The sequence below is a fragment of the Lepidochelys kempii genome, chromosome 27 (assembly GCF_965140285.1).
Source record: "Lepidochelys kempii isolate rLepKem1 chromosome 27, rLepKem1.hap1, whole genome shotgun sequence".
NCBI lineage: Eukaryota > Metazoa > Chordata > Testudines > Cheloniidae > Lepidochelys > Lepidochelys kempii.
Window position 1 is genome coordinate 10,992,505 of NC_136406.1, and position 14,067 is coordinate 11,006,571.

Consider the following 14,067-nt stretch of genomic DNA (forward strand, 5'->3'; position numbering starts at 1 on the left):
CCACGGGGCTGGAGGCGCTCAGGAGAGGGAGATTTCTGCTCCCCAGTTCTTCTCTCCTCACTACTCTGCCAGGCCGACCCCCCGCCTCTCCCGGAGGGCTAGTGGCTGGAAGACGTGTGTCTGCCTGCCTGGATGCTGTGTGTGTGTGTGTGTGTGCTACCGTGTGTGTGTGGGCATACCAGCGCTCTGTGCGTGTGCGTGTGCGTGCGTGTGTGTCTGTGTGTGTGTGTGTGCGCGCGCATACCAGCGCTGTGTGTGTGTGTGTGTGTGTGTGTGGGCATACCAGCGCTGTGTGTGTGTGTGTGTGTGTATGCTACCGTGTGTGTGTGGGCATACCAGCACTCTGTGCGTGTGTGTGTGTGCGCATACCAGCACTGTGTGTGCGTGTGTGTCTGTGTGTGTGTCTGTGCGCATACCAGCACTGTGCGTGCGTGTGCGCGCGTGTCTGTGTGTGTGCGCGCGTGTGTCTGTGTGTGTGTGCGCGCGCGCGTGTGTCTGTGTGTCTGTGTGTGTGCGTGTGCGTGCGTGTGTGTCTGTGTGTGTGTGCGCGCGCGCGTGTGTGCGTGTGCGTGTGTGTGCGTGTGCGTGTGTGTGTCTGTGCGCGCGCGCGTGTGTGTCTGTGCGCGCGCGCGTGTGCGTGTGTGTGCGCGCATGTGTGTGTGCGTGTGTGTGTGCGTGTGCGCGTGTGCGTGTGCGTGTGCGCGTGTGCGTGTGTGCACGCGCGTGTGTGTGTGCGTGTGCGTGTGCATGCGTGTGCATACCAGCACTATAGGGCAAGCAGGGAATACGGGGGGGGAGGGGTGCAAGATGCCCGGAGGCCCGATCAGCGGCTGTGACAGCTGGCGTGGCCGAGTCTCAGCGGATTCCACCGCCCGCCCCTCCCCGTTTTAGCCCCAGAGATGCTGGGCTGGGTGGGGCTGGCCTCGCCGACGGGCCCCTTGCCCCCTGCCATCCTGTTGTTGCCTAGGAGCAGATGCTGGGGTATTAAGCACCATGTGATCGGGCGTCTGTGTCACAGGGCTGGGGGTGGCAGGGGGCCAGGTGCGGCATCACAAGCCCCCCCCCGTTTCTTCCTTTCCGCGCAGGGCCCGGCGCCTTGCTCTCGCTGGCCAGGGGCTGCAGGCGGACGGGGGCTAACGGGGTTTGTCTGGGCTCTCTCATCCCCCTCCGCAGGCCCACGAGCGCCTGGAGGAGACCAAGCTGGAGGCCGTGAGGGACAATAACGTGGAGCTGGTGCAGGAGATCCTGCAGGACATCGCCCACGTCGCTGGGAGCAACAGCACGGCCGCCGAGCTGGCATGCATCCTGCAGGAGCCCCACTTCCAGGTGCCGCCGGGGGGCAGGGCTGAGCATGGCCCTCTGGCTGTGTGTGGGGGGCAGGGGGTCCGGCTGGGGTCTGGGGGGCAGGGCTGAGCATGGCCCTCTGGCTGTGTGTGGGGGGCAGGGGGTCCGGCTGGGGTCTGGGGGGCAGGGCTGAGCATGCCCCTCTGGCTGGGTGTGTGGGGCAGGGGGTCCAGCTGGGATCTGGGGGACAGGCAGGCTGGCCAGGGTTATGCCCTTCTGGCTGCGTGTGTGGGGCAGGGGGGCTGGCTGGGATCTGGGGGGCAGGGCTGAGCATGCCCCTCTGGCTGCGTGTGTGGGGCAGGGGGTCCAGCTGGGATCTGGGGGACAGGCAGGCTGGCCAGGGTTATGCCCCTCTGGCTGCGTGTGTGGGGCAGGGGGCTGGCTGGGATCTGGGCGGCAGGGAGGCTGGCCAGGGTTACGCTCCTCTGGCTGCGTGTGTGTGGCAGGGGGTCCAGCTGGGATCTGGGGGGCAGGGCTGAGCATGCCCCTCTGGCTGTGTGTGTGGGGCAGGGGGTCCAGCTGGGATCTCGGGGACAGGCAGGCTGGCCAGGGTTATGCCCCTCTGGCTGCGTGTGTGGGGCAGGGGTCTGGCTGGGATCTGGGGGGCAGGGGGTATAGCCAGGGTTACACTCCTCTGGCTGTGTGTGTGTGGCAGGGGGTCCAGCTGAGATCTGGGGGATGGGCAGGTGTCACGGAGTCCCCGGGCGATGCTCTGGAACTGCTCCCCATGAAGCCAGTCAGGACTCTGGGGAAGTCGCCTTTCTGGGAGCAGCCTGTCTTCAGGACACACAGCTCACACAACTTCCACCTTCCTGGGTCTGACCTCGGAGCATTCAGCATCCTCTGCCCCTCCGTGCGCTTCCCCCAGCGAGTCCACTCAGGTGGGGCTCCTGGGGAAGCCAGAGGATCCTGCCCCCCAACTTCGCAGTCAGACGTGACTCTCAGCCAGCCAGTAAAACAGAGGTTTATTAGATGACAGGAACATGGTCTAAAACAGAGCTTGTAGGTGCAGAGAACAGGACCCCTCAGCTGGGTCCATTTTGGGGGGCAGTGAGCCAGACAACCACGTCTGCACTTCACTCCTTGTCCCCAGCCAGCTCCAAACTGCCTCCCCCTCCAGCCCCTCTTCCTCTGGGCTTTGTCCCTTTCCCGGGCCAGGAGGTCACCTGATTCCTTTGTTCTCCAGCCCTTTAGCTCTCACCTTGCAGGGGGGAAGGGCGCAGGCCATCAGTTGCCAGGAAACAGGGTGTCGGCCATTCTCTGTGTCCAGACCCCTCCACACACGCTGCACACAGTGAAGTCAGCCCTCTAGGGCTCTGCAATGATCATACACCCTTACCCCACCACCTAGATACTTAAGAACTGCATGGGGAAACTGAGGCACCCCCACACTATTCAGAGGAAACATTAAGAACAGTCCCACTTCGTCACAGCAGGTTGGCCAGGGTCACGCCCCTCTGGCTGCGTTTGTGTGGCAGGGGGTCCGGCTGGGATCTGGGGGACAGGATGGCTGGCCAGGGTCATGCCCCTCTGGTTGCGTTTGTGTGGCAGGGGGTCCGGCTGGAATCTGGGGGCAGGGAGGCTGGCCAGGGTCATGCTCCTCTGGCTGTGTGCGGGGTGGGGTGGGGTGGGGAGGGCTCTAGCTGGGATCTGGGTCATGCCATAATCCAGACAATGTTGCTCTCAATGCTTTATCCTCTGGAAGGTGGTAGCACAATGGGACCAGCTCCTGGGATCAGGGGCCGATTGGGCAAATAGCTCCCCAGATCCAGCCCCCGCCCCTGCCCCTGGAAGCTCCCGGTCTGGGATTGAGACGCTCGGCCGCAGCCGGGTACACAGAGAGGGTGGGGAGCTACCAGCACAGACAGTGTGAGCAAAGCAGCCCAGGGTGGAGGGTGGGATCTGACAGGGATCTGGTTCGGGCCTCATCAGCTAGAGTTTGGCTGAGATCTGGCTGGGATCCGGCCTGTGCCATGTGGCCTGGGATCTGGTCATGATCTAGGCTGTGTTGCATTGGCTGGGATCTGGTCTGTGCCATGTGGGCTGGGATCCGGCTGGGACTGGGTCTGTGCCATGCGGGCTGGGATCTGGTCTGTGCCATGCGGGCTTGCATCCGGCTGGGATCGGGTCTGTGCCATGCGGGCTTGGATCCGTCTGGGATCAGGTCTGTGCCATGAGGGCTGGGAGCTGGTCTGTGCCATGCGGGCTTGGATCCGGCTGGGATCAGGTCTGTGCCATGAGGGCTGGGAGCTGGTTTGTGCCACGTGGGCCAGGATCTGGGGGAGATCCAGTCTGTTTCCTGTCTGCGCTCTGCGTGCGGTGGACAAAGCCTCTTCTCCCCTGCTAACATCCCTCCCTTTCCTCCCCTCGTGCTGGGGCTCTCAGTCTCTCCTGGAAACCCACGACTCGGTGGCCTCCAAGAGCTACGAGACACCCCCGCCCAGCCCCCTCCTGGACCCCATGTTCAACAACCAGCCGGTGCCGCCGGATGCCGTGCGCATGGTGGGGATCCGCAAGACGGCCGCCGAGCACCTGGTGAGCCTGGGGACGGGGTGGCTGGGGTGGGGGCTCCTGTCAGCCAGCCGGGTGCCCACGGGGAGCCTGGCAGGGGCGTGCACGTCCCACGGGAAGGATGGTCCTGAGCATTACCAGCTCTCTAGTAACATGGGCTGCCCAGTGTGGGCCTGGCCCCCTTCCCCCCAGCTCTGTGTCTGCACAGAAGGCTGGGGAGGCCCCTCCGGGGTCCTGCCGCAGCCTCTTCCCCCACAGCGCCGGCTGCCATCCAGGCCTCCCTCCTCCCACCCTGGCAGGGCATCAGTGCCGCTCTATTAATCGGTCTGTCCCACGCTTGGCGAGGCGCCGGAGTTCAGCATCGCTGCAGGGAGGGGAAAGGGAATGTGTGTGTGTGTGTGTGTGGGGGGGTGCATGTGTGGGAGGAGGCTGAGGGGATGTCTGTGTGTGTGGGGGGTGTGTCTATGTAGGGGAAACGGGGGGGTAGAGATGGGAGTGTGGGGGAGGAAGTGTGCGAGGATGGGGGTGTGTATGGGGGGAGGGATTTGGGGGGGGCTGAGTCTGAGGGGAGGAGGTGTGAGGATTGGGGTGTGTGGGGTTGGAGGGGCACTTCCCACAGGCTCCACCATCACACACAGTCCTTGCCTACCCCAGGGCCTGGGGGGCCAGCCCCCTTCTGCCCCCAGCTTTGTCTGGCTATGGGGTAACAAATGGCTGCGTTTATCCTCAGCTCATCAACCCCTGTCCCCCTCTCTCCCCATCTAGCTCACCCCTCTCTTTCCCTCCCTCTCCCTTCTTCTCTTTTCTCCTCCTCCTCACTCCCCTCTTCCCCTCGCCCTCTTTCACACCCTCCCATCTGGCTGGGGGGCTGGGCTGGGTGTTGCGGGGAGGCGATGGGGTGCAGCAATGGGCCCAGCTGCGGCTCCAGGGCTCCCCATGAGTCCCCGGGGGCCTGGCTATGGCAGGGCCGGGCGCTGAGGTGCATGCCCCCCTCCACCCGCAGGGCGTGACCTTCCGGGTGGAGCGGGGCGAGCTGGTGGTCGCCCGCATCCTGCACGGCGGCATGATCGACCAGCAGGGCCTGCTGCACGTGGGCGACGTCATCAAGGAGGTGAACGGCAAGGAGGTGGGCAACGACCCCAAGGTGCTGCAGGAGATGCTGAAGAACGCCACCGGCAGCGTGGTCCTCAAGATCCTACCCAGTTACCAGGAGCCTCCCCCGCCCCGGCAGGTAGGGCCCCCGCTCGGGTACGTGGGGGTGTGACGGTCCCCAGGGTGCGATCCGGACTACCGAACTGAGATGCCTTTTACGCTGCTTTGCTGGTGAGCAGCCGCTCCTGGCCCGTGAACACACAGCCTCCAGCGTGTGACATGCTCCCAGCGAAACCCTGCAGAGTGCTACTAGCCAGCCACTCATGAATTACACCGCGGGAGAACACCAGGACATTGCCAGCCCCAGACTTTCCCCGAGAAACGTGCCCGGTCTCTACTGCCCGGCCCGCTCACCCTGCAGCACAAGCTCCCCGAAAGTCCGTCATTTCGTCAGAGGAAAATGATATGCGCGCATCTTGGTATCGTCCCCCAAAGACGCTGGTTTAGATTGAACAGTAAAACGAATTGATTAACTATAGAAAGGTGATTTTAAGTGATTGCAAGTCATGAGGCATAAGAGTCAGAAGGGGTTACAAAGGAAAATAAAGAGAGAACAACGCCAGCTCATGTCCAAGCTTAGCAAGTGAAAGGAGCTGAAAAGCAAAAGGGGTTTTTCTCACCCCAAGCTTACAGCAGAGGTGGTGCCAGCAGAGAGACGGTAAGAAGGGGAGTGAAGTCAGGTGTTTTCCTCCCTTTTCTGTAATTCAATTTCATGGGCTAGAAACGTCCTGGCTGAGTCACGGTGACGCGCAGTCTGCTGTGGACGTGACGTTTAAACCGTCCCGATGATTGAATGTGAATTTCTTGTTTCCCTCTCCCGCCCCCTGCTGGAGAATAGCTGCTTGAGTAGGTAATAGTGGGGGCCAATGTGGCTTTGTCTCTGAAAAACTGGTCTGGGCCTGCTTTTCTTTAACTTGGAGCATGTCAGAGTAACGTTATACAGTGGAATCTTATAACTTTCCCTTCAATATTGATACACACCTTTTACCGGCACAATAATGTTCAGCAGATTATGAGTTTTCAAATGATACCTCAGAAGGTATACTTTGGGGGAGGGATAGCTCAGTGGTTTGAGCATTGGCCGCTTAACTCAGGGTTGTGAGTTCAATTCTTGAGGGGGCCATTTAGGGACCAGGGCAAAAATTGGGGATTGGTCCTGCTTTGAGCAGGAGGTTGGGCTAGATGACCTCCTGAGGTCCTTTCCAACCCTGATATTCTATGATTCTTTGTACAACATTTATCATAGTCCTGTGAACATGGGGTGCAGGCTGTCACAGGGGTTTATGCACTGCACCCCTTCTTTACACCATGCCTGGGTACATGGGGCATATGCACCCCCTGTTTATAACCCCTCCTCGGGTGCCTGAGAAACATATGTTGCTGTACCTCATTATAAATCTCCATGTGCCTGCCCTTCTCTGCTCCTCTCCCCACCCCGGTCTGCCCCCAGCCGGGGAGCGTTCCGCGAGAAGGCCAGCAGGGAATTTGTGCGCGGATGCCTTGGGCAGGGAGCTGGAAGAATTTAATAAGCAGCTGTCAGCTCAATGTGCTCAGCGGCGTAATAGAGCTGGACCAAATGTGCCCCGGGCGTCGGCCTCTCTTGCCTTCCCCAGCTGCAGGGGCCTCTGGATAAACCCAGGGGAGGGGCCGACAGCTGACTGGATTCTCCTTGGGGTGTGGGCTGCGGTCTGGGCTCTCTTTTGGGAATGGGGGTGCTCGGTGACACCCCAGCGGCAGCTCAGTGCTCATTGTTCTGGCCAGTTTGAGTCAAGACTTCCCATCACCTGCTCCCTCAGTCCCAGACCTCTCGGGCGCCGTGGGCTTGTGTCTGCCTCCGGGAGGTGGGGTGGATAGGTGTGTAGGGGTGTGATTGCTAGTGTCTTTGCGGTGTGCTCCCCCTGGAACGTGTGTTTGCCTGTTGGCTCCCAAGTCTAGGTACACGCTGGCTATGTGACCCTGGGACAGCCCCACCCCCACTCTGTGCCTCAGTTTCACCATGTGTAACAGGGAGATGACGATACATATGCAGGCTTGTGTGTGTGTGTGTGTGTGTGTGTGGTGTATATAGGTAGGCCTGTGTGTGTAGTTGTGTAGCATAGATGTGGGCCTGTGCGTGTGCATGTGTGTAGTTGTGCAGTACATATGCAGGTGTGTGTGTGTGTATCTGTGTATATATAGGGGGCCATGTGTGCAGCTGTGTGGTATAAATGTGGGCCGTGTGTGTGTGTGTGTGTGTGTTATACGAAGACCTGTGTGTGCAGCTGTGTGGTATATATGAGGGTGTGTGTGTGAGTGTAATATGCAGGCCTGTATGTGGTTGTGTGTGAAGCTGTGGAGTATATATGAAGGCGTGTGTGTGTGTGTGTAATATGCAGGCCTGTATGTGGTTGTGTGTGTGTGTGAAGCTGTGGACTATATATGAAAGCGCCCGTGTGTTTCCCTGCCGGGTTGTTGCTGTCTGTCTGTCTGTCTGTGCTGGATTTGGTGGCAGATAATCCCATTCGTGGGAGGGGTGTGTATGTGTGTTTACCTCTCTAATCCCCCAGCTCTCCCCCCCAGGAGAATTTCCTTGTCCCAGCAGCTCTGATCACCCCTCCCTTCCTGGCCATGCTCCTGCCAGGGTGGGCGGTGGGCTCTGCACAAGGGCTGCCCGGGCCTGTGCCCGTGAGAGCCACAGGACCCGGGGGGTTGGCTGGTGTTGGGATCACACCCCACGGAAGGCAGTGACTGTGGGCAGATGGCAGCAAAGGCCGTGGTGCGAGCTCCCCGACAGGGGAGGGAGGGACAGAGCAGGGGTGTGCGTATGTGAGGCTAAATGCGGCCCCCCAAAAGAGGCAATTATAGGCGGGAGCTGTGGGAACTTGACCCCGAACTCCCACAGTTCACTGAGAGCGGGGATGGTACCCCACAAGCCGCTGCAAAAATTTCCCACAAGGCCGTGCACCAGGTAGTGGCGCCGGGGACACTGGGACCCCCACCCACAGTGCCATGCGGCTTTCCCCCATGCAGCGTGGCTCTGCGAGGACGCCCTGCACCGGCAAAGGCAGCCGGACGTGAACAGGCTCTGCCGAGGGAGTGCTAGAGGGTTTCCCGGGGTAGCTGTACCAGCCTGCCCTTTCCAGCAAAGCCCTTAGCGAACACGCTTTAACATCCTAGCGTAGCCTGGGCAAGTTGTGATTTACCGTGTGCTTGCCCATCCTCTCACCAGCCTAGGTGGCCGAGGCTGTGTATCTTGCCCAGGGCTTGTCGAGACCGCTTCCGTATCTGGTTCCCCGTTAACTCCAGGTAGTTAACGGGTCTGGGAAGACAAGTGCGGACTTTCCCTGCTTCTTAGATCCAGCCTGCACAGGTTCTGTCCCTTCCCTCCGGTACAGAATGGACGCTGGTTGCCGAGGTGAAACATCTGGAGAGTGACAGGTTTCAGAGGAACAGCCGTGTTAGTCTGTATTCGCAAAAAGAAAAGGAGTACTTGTGGCACCTTAGAGACTAACCAATTTATTTGAGCATGAGCTTTCGTGAGCTACAGCTCACTTCATCAGATGTTTACCGTGGAAACTGCAGCAGACTTTATATACATTTATATACATTTATATACATTTCTGTGTGTATATAAAGTCTGCTGCAGTTTCCACGGTAAACATCTGATGAAGTGAGCTGTAGCTCACGAAAGCTCATGCTCAAATAAATTGGTTAGTCTCTAAGGTGCCACAAGTACTCCTTTTCTATCTGGAGAGTGGCAAGTCTGGCTTTCACAAATGTGGTCACAGAAGTAAAAAAAAAAGACAAGCTCTCAGGGGCATGTGAGTGGAGCCTTGGGCCACCTAGACCCGTGGTTCTCAACCCAGACCCAGACTACTCGCTCAATGCCAGCATGGGGATGTCTGCCCGAGCTGGAAATGACAGGGCTTCTAGGGTGATCTGAGGAATGGAAAACTTGTCTTATGAAAGGAGACTCAAGGAGCTTGGCTTTTTTAGCCTAACTAAAAGAAGGTTGAGGGGAGATATGATTGCTCTCTATAAATATATCAGAGGGATAAATACCGGAGAGGGAGAGGAATTATTTAAGCTCAGTACCAATGTGGACACAAGAACAAATGGATATAAACTGGCCACCAGGAAATTTAGACTAGAAATTAGACGAAGGTTTCTAACCATCAGAGGAGTGAAGTTTTGGAATAGCCTTCCAAGGGGAGCAGTGGGGGCAAAAGATCTGTCTGGCTTTAAGATTAAACTCGATAAGTTTATGGAGGAGATGGTATGATGGGATAACATGGTTCTGGTAATTAAATATTCATGGTAAATAGGCCCAATGGCCTGTGATGGGATATTAGATGGGGTGGGATCCGAGTTACCCAGGAAAGAATTTTCTGTAGTATCTGGCTGGTGAATCTTGCCCATATGCTCAGGGTTTAGCTGATCGCCATATTTGGGGTTGGGAAGGAATTTTCCTCCAGGGCAGATTGGAAGAGGCCCTGGAGGTTTTTCGCCTTCCTCTGTAGCATGGGGCATGGGTCACTTGCTGGAGGATTCTCTGCTCCTTGAAGTCTTTAAACTACAATTTGAGGACTTCAATAGCACAGATATAGGTGTGAGGTTTTTTGCAGGAGTGGTGGGTGAAATTCTGTGGCCTGCGTTGTGCAGGAGGTCAGACTAGATGATCATCATGGTCCCTTCTGACCTAAATATCTATGAATCTATGACACTCCGGCTGCAGGGTAGATGTTCCCTGAGAGAGCCTGTGGGCTGGGTGGGGAAAGTGGGGCCCTGCTCGGCCCTGATTCATGCCCTGTGGGCTTTGCACTGGGCCAACTCCCGCCCCTGTGTCAGGAACTGCAGCCAGCTCTGCTCCGTGACCCCGGCTCTGCATCCGGCCCGGGGCTGCCCCAGGAACCGTGTGGCGTATGTCGGGGCAGGGCTGGGCCCAATGAAAGGGTTTCAGAGGCGCTGAGCACCCCCCGCTCCCATTACAGAGGCTGCATGGCCTCCCCTGGGTGGTGGCCGCAGGAAGTGCTATCCAGGTGGGGAAACTGAGGCACGTGCATGTGTGTCTGAGAGACTTGCTCAGAGTCACACCAGGAGTCGATGGCAGGGCTGGGAAGAGAGCCCAGCAGTTATTGGCACAGCGGGAGAGGAATTTAAGGGGTTGCTGAGGAAGGCATGGGGGGGCAATACATTTAAGGGGTGGGCAGAGCAGGCATGGCAGGGGGTTGAATTTGGGGTTGGCTGGGGCAGGCACTGTGTGTGGGGGGATGAATTTAAAGGGGGCAGGCATGGTGGCAGGGGTGGGAGGGAAATTTAGGGGGATCATGGCCTGCTCCTCCAGGCAGCTCATCTTCCCTTCTAGCCTGTATCCAAGACATTGTTCCAGCACTGCCTGCCGCACCCCGCTTCAGCCTGATCGCCTGGCCCCTGCCAGCCGATGCCAGGCAGGAACTGAACCGGGGTGGCGGGCATGGGGGCAGAGCTGCTCGATGCAGACAGGAGCATGTCACCTGCCTTTAACTCTCCGGACACATTTCTCCCCCAGCTGAGGACAAAGCAGAGCCTGTCAGCCGGCCCTGGCATCTGCTCTCTCGGCGCCATGCGCCGCGGGGCCCGGGCGCTGAAAGGAGCCTGGCAGCGAGGGGGCAAGCAGGAGATGAGCTGATCTCCAGTCCCTGTGTCTCCATTTGCTATTTGGAGCTTGTCTTGGCTTGTTACCTCACAGTGGGGAGCAGGGCAGAGTCCCCCTCCACCCCTGCTCCAGGCGGGGCTCACCCATGCCCACCCCTCTACCCCTACTCCTGATGGGGCTCTCCTGGCCCCTCTCCACATCTGCTCCCTGTGGGGGTCCCACCTCCACCCCAGATCCCAGCGGTGCTTCCCCGGCCCCCCCTCTACCGCTGCTCCTGGCGGGGCAAGCTCAGGGGTCAGTTACGCTCGGCTCTCGCCCTTCCAAGGTTTTCTTTGCAGCCATAACAGCGAGCCTGAGACTCTTTGTCATCAATAGCCGAGAGTCTGGGGAGCGATGGAGGGGCCTGGCTGTGCCCCCCCTGCAAGCACCCCATGGCCTGCACATGGGGAGTTGACGGAGGCTTTAGCTGGAGGTCTGTCCGAGTCATCTAGTTGGACTCTGTGGGCCAAAGGCGTTATTGTAACCCAGTCACTGCCCAGCATTAACCAGCATCAGACTCGGGTCAGGGTTTGGTGTCCAGAGACGTCAGCCGGCCAGTCCCAGGGCAAACCCCCACTGGAAACCCTAGGCACTCTTTATTAAAGGGACAGAAAAGACGCATTTGAAGAGTCAGGTTTGAAGGCAGGCTTTCGCTTTAACAGCCTCCAGCGTTCCCTTGAGCTGGGGAGAGTTTCCTAAGGACAAGGCCCCGGGTCTGACAGTCTCCGGGATGGTATTCAAGAGGGTGATTACCCTCCCGTCCGGGGCCAACAGGAGAAGTTGGTGGGGATGGGCTGGTTAAAATCCGCTCCCCTTTCTCAGAAGACAAGCCAAGACAAACACAAAAGGAGAGAGGAAAGCACAGCAAAGCTGGAAAACGCAGCTTCTCTCTATGGTGTCGACTTCACTTGCAACCTCGTGACTGGAGGAAAAACAGGCCGGGCACGTGGTCTGGTCAGGCGCTCCGAGGCCTGGGACACTTGTAGCCACGTGGGGCTGTTTCGGGCATTGCTGTTAATGGCCTCTTTCTGATCTCAGCAGTCTTGGCCCGCTAAGCCAATCTCTAATGAGACAGAAGGCACCGGAGAGAGGAGAAAGAGACGGGAATCAATTTGTCTCCAAAATTCTTTCTTACATACTCCAAAAGGGAGCGGTGGGTGGAATATCTCACCCCCATCGTTATTGGGTCCACCAATTAGGCCTATTATCCGACACCCTGATTTTGGTTCATTGATTTCTGGCCCTCGGCTCCTCTTGTTCACCAGGCATAACTGTGACCCCTTCCTTGAGTGAGAGCCGGAGGCTGTTTTATCCGGTCTGTCAGTCTGTCTTGCATTCGGACCACTCCCAGCTCTGTTCTTTGGTCTAGGTCAGGGGTTCTCAAACTTCACTGCACCGCGACCCCCTTCTGGCAACAAAAATCACTACAAGCCCCCAGGAAGGGGGACTGAAGCCTGAGACTCCCCCCCCACCCCGCCTTGGGCGGGGTGCTGAAGCTTGAGGACTTCAGCCCTGGGCGGTGGGGCTTGGATTTTGGCTTCAGCCCCGGGCCCCAGCAAGTTGAATGACAGCCCTGGTGACCCCATTAAAATGGGGCGCTGACCCACCTGTTGAGACCAGCTGGTCTGTGGGATGGCAGCGCTTTACACGCTTTCCCTGGCTCTTGACGATGGAGCTCACGAGCAGGGTCGGTTGTCTCCCGGCTCCAGCCCGTGCCAGGGACTGGGGAAATGGGAATTCTCCGGGCTGGATTTCCAGGCGCTCGGCACTGCCCAGCGGGGCCTGGATTTTCCAAAGAGCTCGGCTCTCAGTTCAGGAACCGGGAGCCCCAGGACGGCAAGGGCCCCTCTGCTCTCCCTGCCTGGGGCTGACCCTGCGCTCTCCCCATAGGTGTTTGTGAAGTCCCACTTTGACTACGATCCGGCCAGTGATAACCTGATCCCCTGCAAGGAGGCAGGGTTAAAATTCACTGCCGGGGACCTGCTGCAGATTGTCAACCAGGACGACCCCAACTGGTGGCAGGTGAGGACAGCTGGGTGGCCCCGAATCCCCCACCGCTTGGCAGTACCCAGGCCTGGGTACTGCCTTGCACCCTGGGATGGCTTGGATGGGGGGGATGGGTTACTCAGGTGGGGAGGGTCATGCCACATGGAACACCCCCATCCCCAAGGCACGGAGGGGCTGGCGAGGGGACCCCATGGTCACTGCTGGTTTGGTCGATGGGATGGCGCTGAGGACAGTCAGGGAGCTCAGTGGCAGCCGGCTGGAGGGTGAGGGTCTGGGGATGGGGGCTGGGGTGGCCGCTGGGCAGGGGCCTCCTGGGGTGGGGGCTGTGAATGGCCCCATAGTGGGGAGAGGCGCGTTTGGAGATGGGGCTGTGGTGATAGGGCTGTGGGTGGCCACAGGGTGTGGGGGGTATGGGGATGGGGCTGTGGGTGGCCTCAGGGTGTGTGTGGGGGTGTGGAGATGGGGCTGTGGGTGGCCCTGGGGTGGTGGTGGGGGGCTGTGGGGATGGGGCTGTGGGTGGCCCCGGGCTGGTGGTGGGGGGCTGTGGGGATGGGGTTGTGGGTGGCCCCGGGGTGGTGGTGGGGGGCTGTGGGGATGGGGCTGTGGGTGGCCCCAGGGTGGGTGGGGGGCTGTGGGGATGGGGCTGTGAGTGGCCCCGGGGTGGTGGTGGGGGGCTGTGGGAATGGGGTTGTGGGTGGCCCCGGGGTGGTGGTGGGGGGGCTGTGGGGATGGGGCTGTGGGTGGCCCCAGGGCGGGTGGGGGGCTGTGGTGATGGGGCTGTGGGGGGGCTTCAGGGCAGGTGTGGCTGTGGGGAAGGGGCTGTGGGTGGCCCCAGGGTGGTGGTGGTGGGGGGGCTGTGGGTGGCCCCAGGGTGGTGGGGGGGCTGTGGGGATGGGGCTGTGGGTGGCCCCAGGGTGGTGGCATGGGGGCTGGGGGGATGGCACTGTGGGTCGTCCCTGGAGGGGGTTGGAAATGGGGGTGTGGGTGGCCCTAGGGCAGGGGTGCTCCAGAGGGTGGAGGCTGCGGGGGGCCCCTGGTGCGGGCCGTAAGGGACCCCAGTTTGCCAGGCTGGACGGGCGGTGGCTATGGGGACTCTGGCTGGCTCACCGGGCCTTGGTGCCGTTTCAGGCCTGCCACGTGGAGGGCGGCAGCGCCGGCCTCATCCCAAGCCAGCTGCTGGAGGAGAAGCGGAAGGCGTTTGTGAAGCGCGACCTTGAAGTCCCCCCCACATCTGGTAGGAGACCCCCACGGATGCCCCAGGCTGGCCCCAGTGCACGCAGGGCCCTGCTCCCCATCTCAAGAGCGTGGCGGGGGAGCCCTGCTGCCCAAACCCTCCCTGCTCCCTACGGCCAGGGCCCTGAGCCAGGCTGGTGCCCAGCCTGGTGGCCAGTGCCTGCAGG

At 60.0% G+C, this 14,067-nt stretch overlaps 1 protein-coding gene across 3 annotated transcripts in view; it reads left to right on the forward strand.

The window, feature by feature from the left end:
- MPP2 (MAGUK p55 scaffold protein 2) overlaps positions 1–14,067 on the forward strand; it is a 40,861-nt gene that overhangs the window by 20,832 nt on the left and 5,962 nt on the right. For all 3 annotated transcript variants that reach the window (XM_073325635.2, XM_073325633.2, XM_073325634.2), the window contains 5 exons: positions 1,174–1,326; positions 3,730–3,879; positions 4,859–5,086; positions 12,551–12,682; positions 13,796–13,901. In XM_073325635.2, the coding sequence (XP_073181736.1) occupies positions 1,174–1,326; positions 3,730–3,879; positions 4,859–5,086; positions 12,551–12,682; positions 13,796–13,901 (769 nt within the window). The remainder of the gene's footprint in view (positions 1–1,173; positions 1,327–3,729; positions 3,880–4,858; positions 5,087–12,550; positions 12,683–13,795; positions 13,902–14,067) is intronic.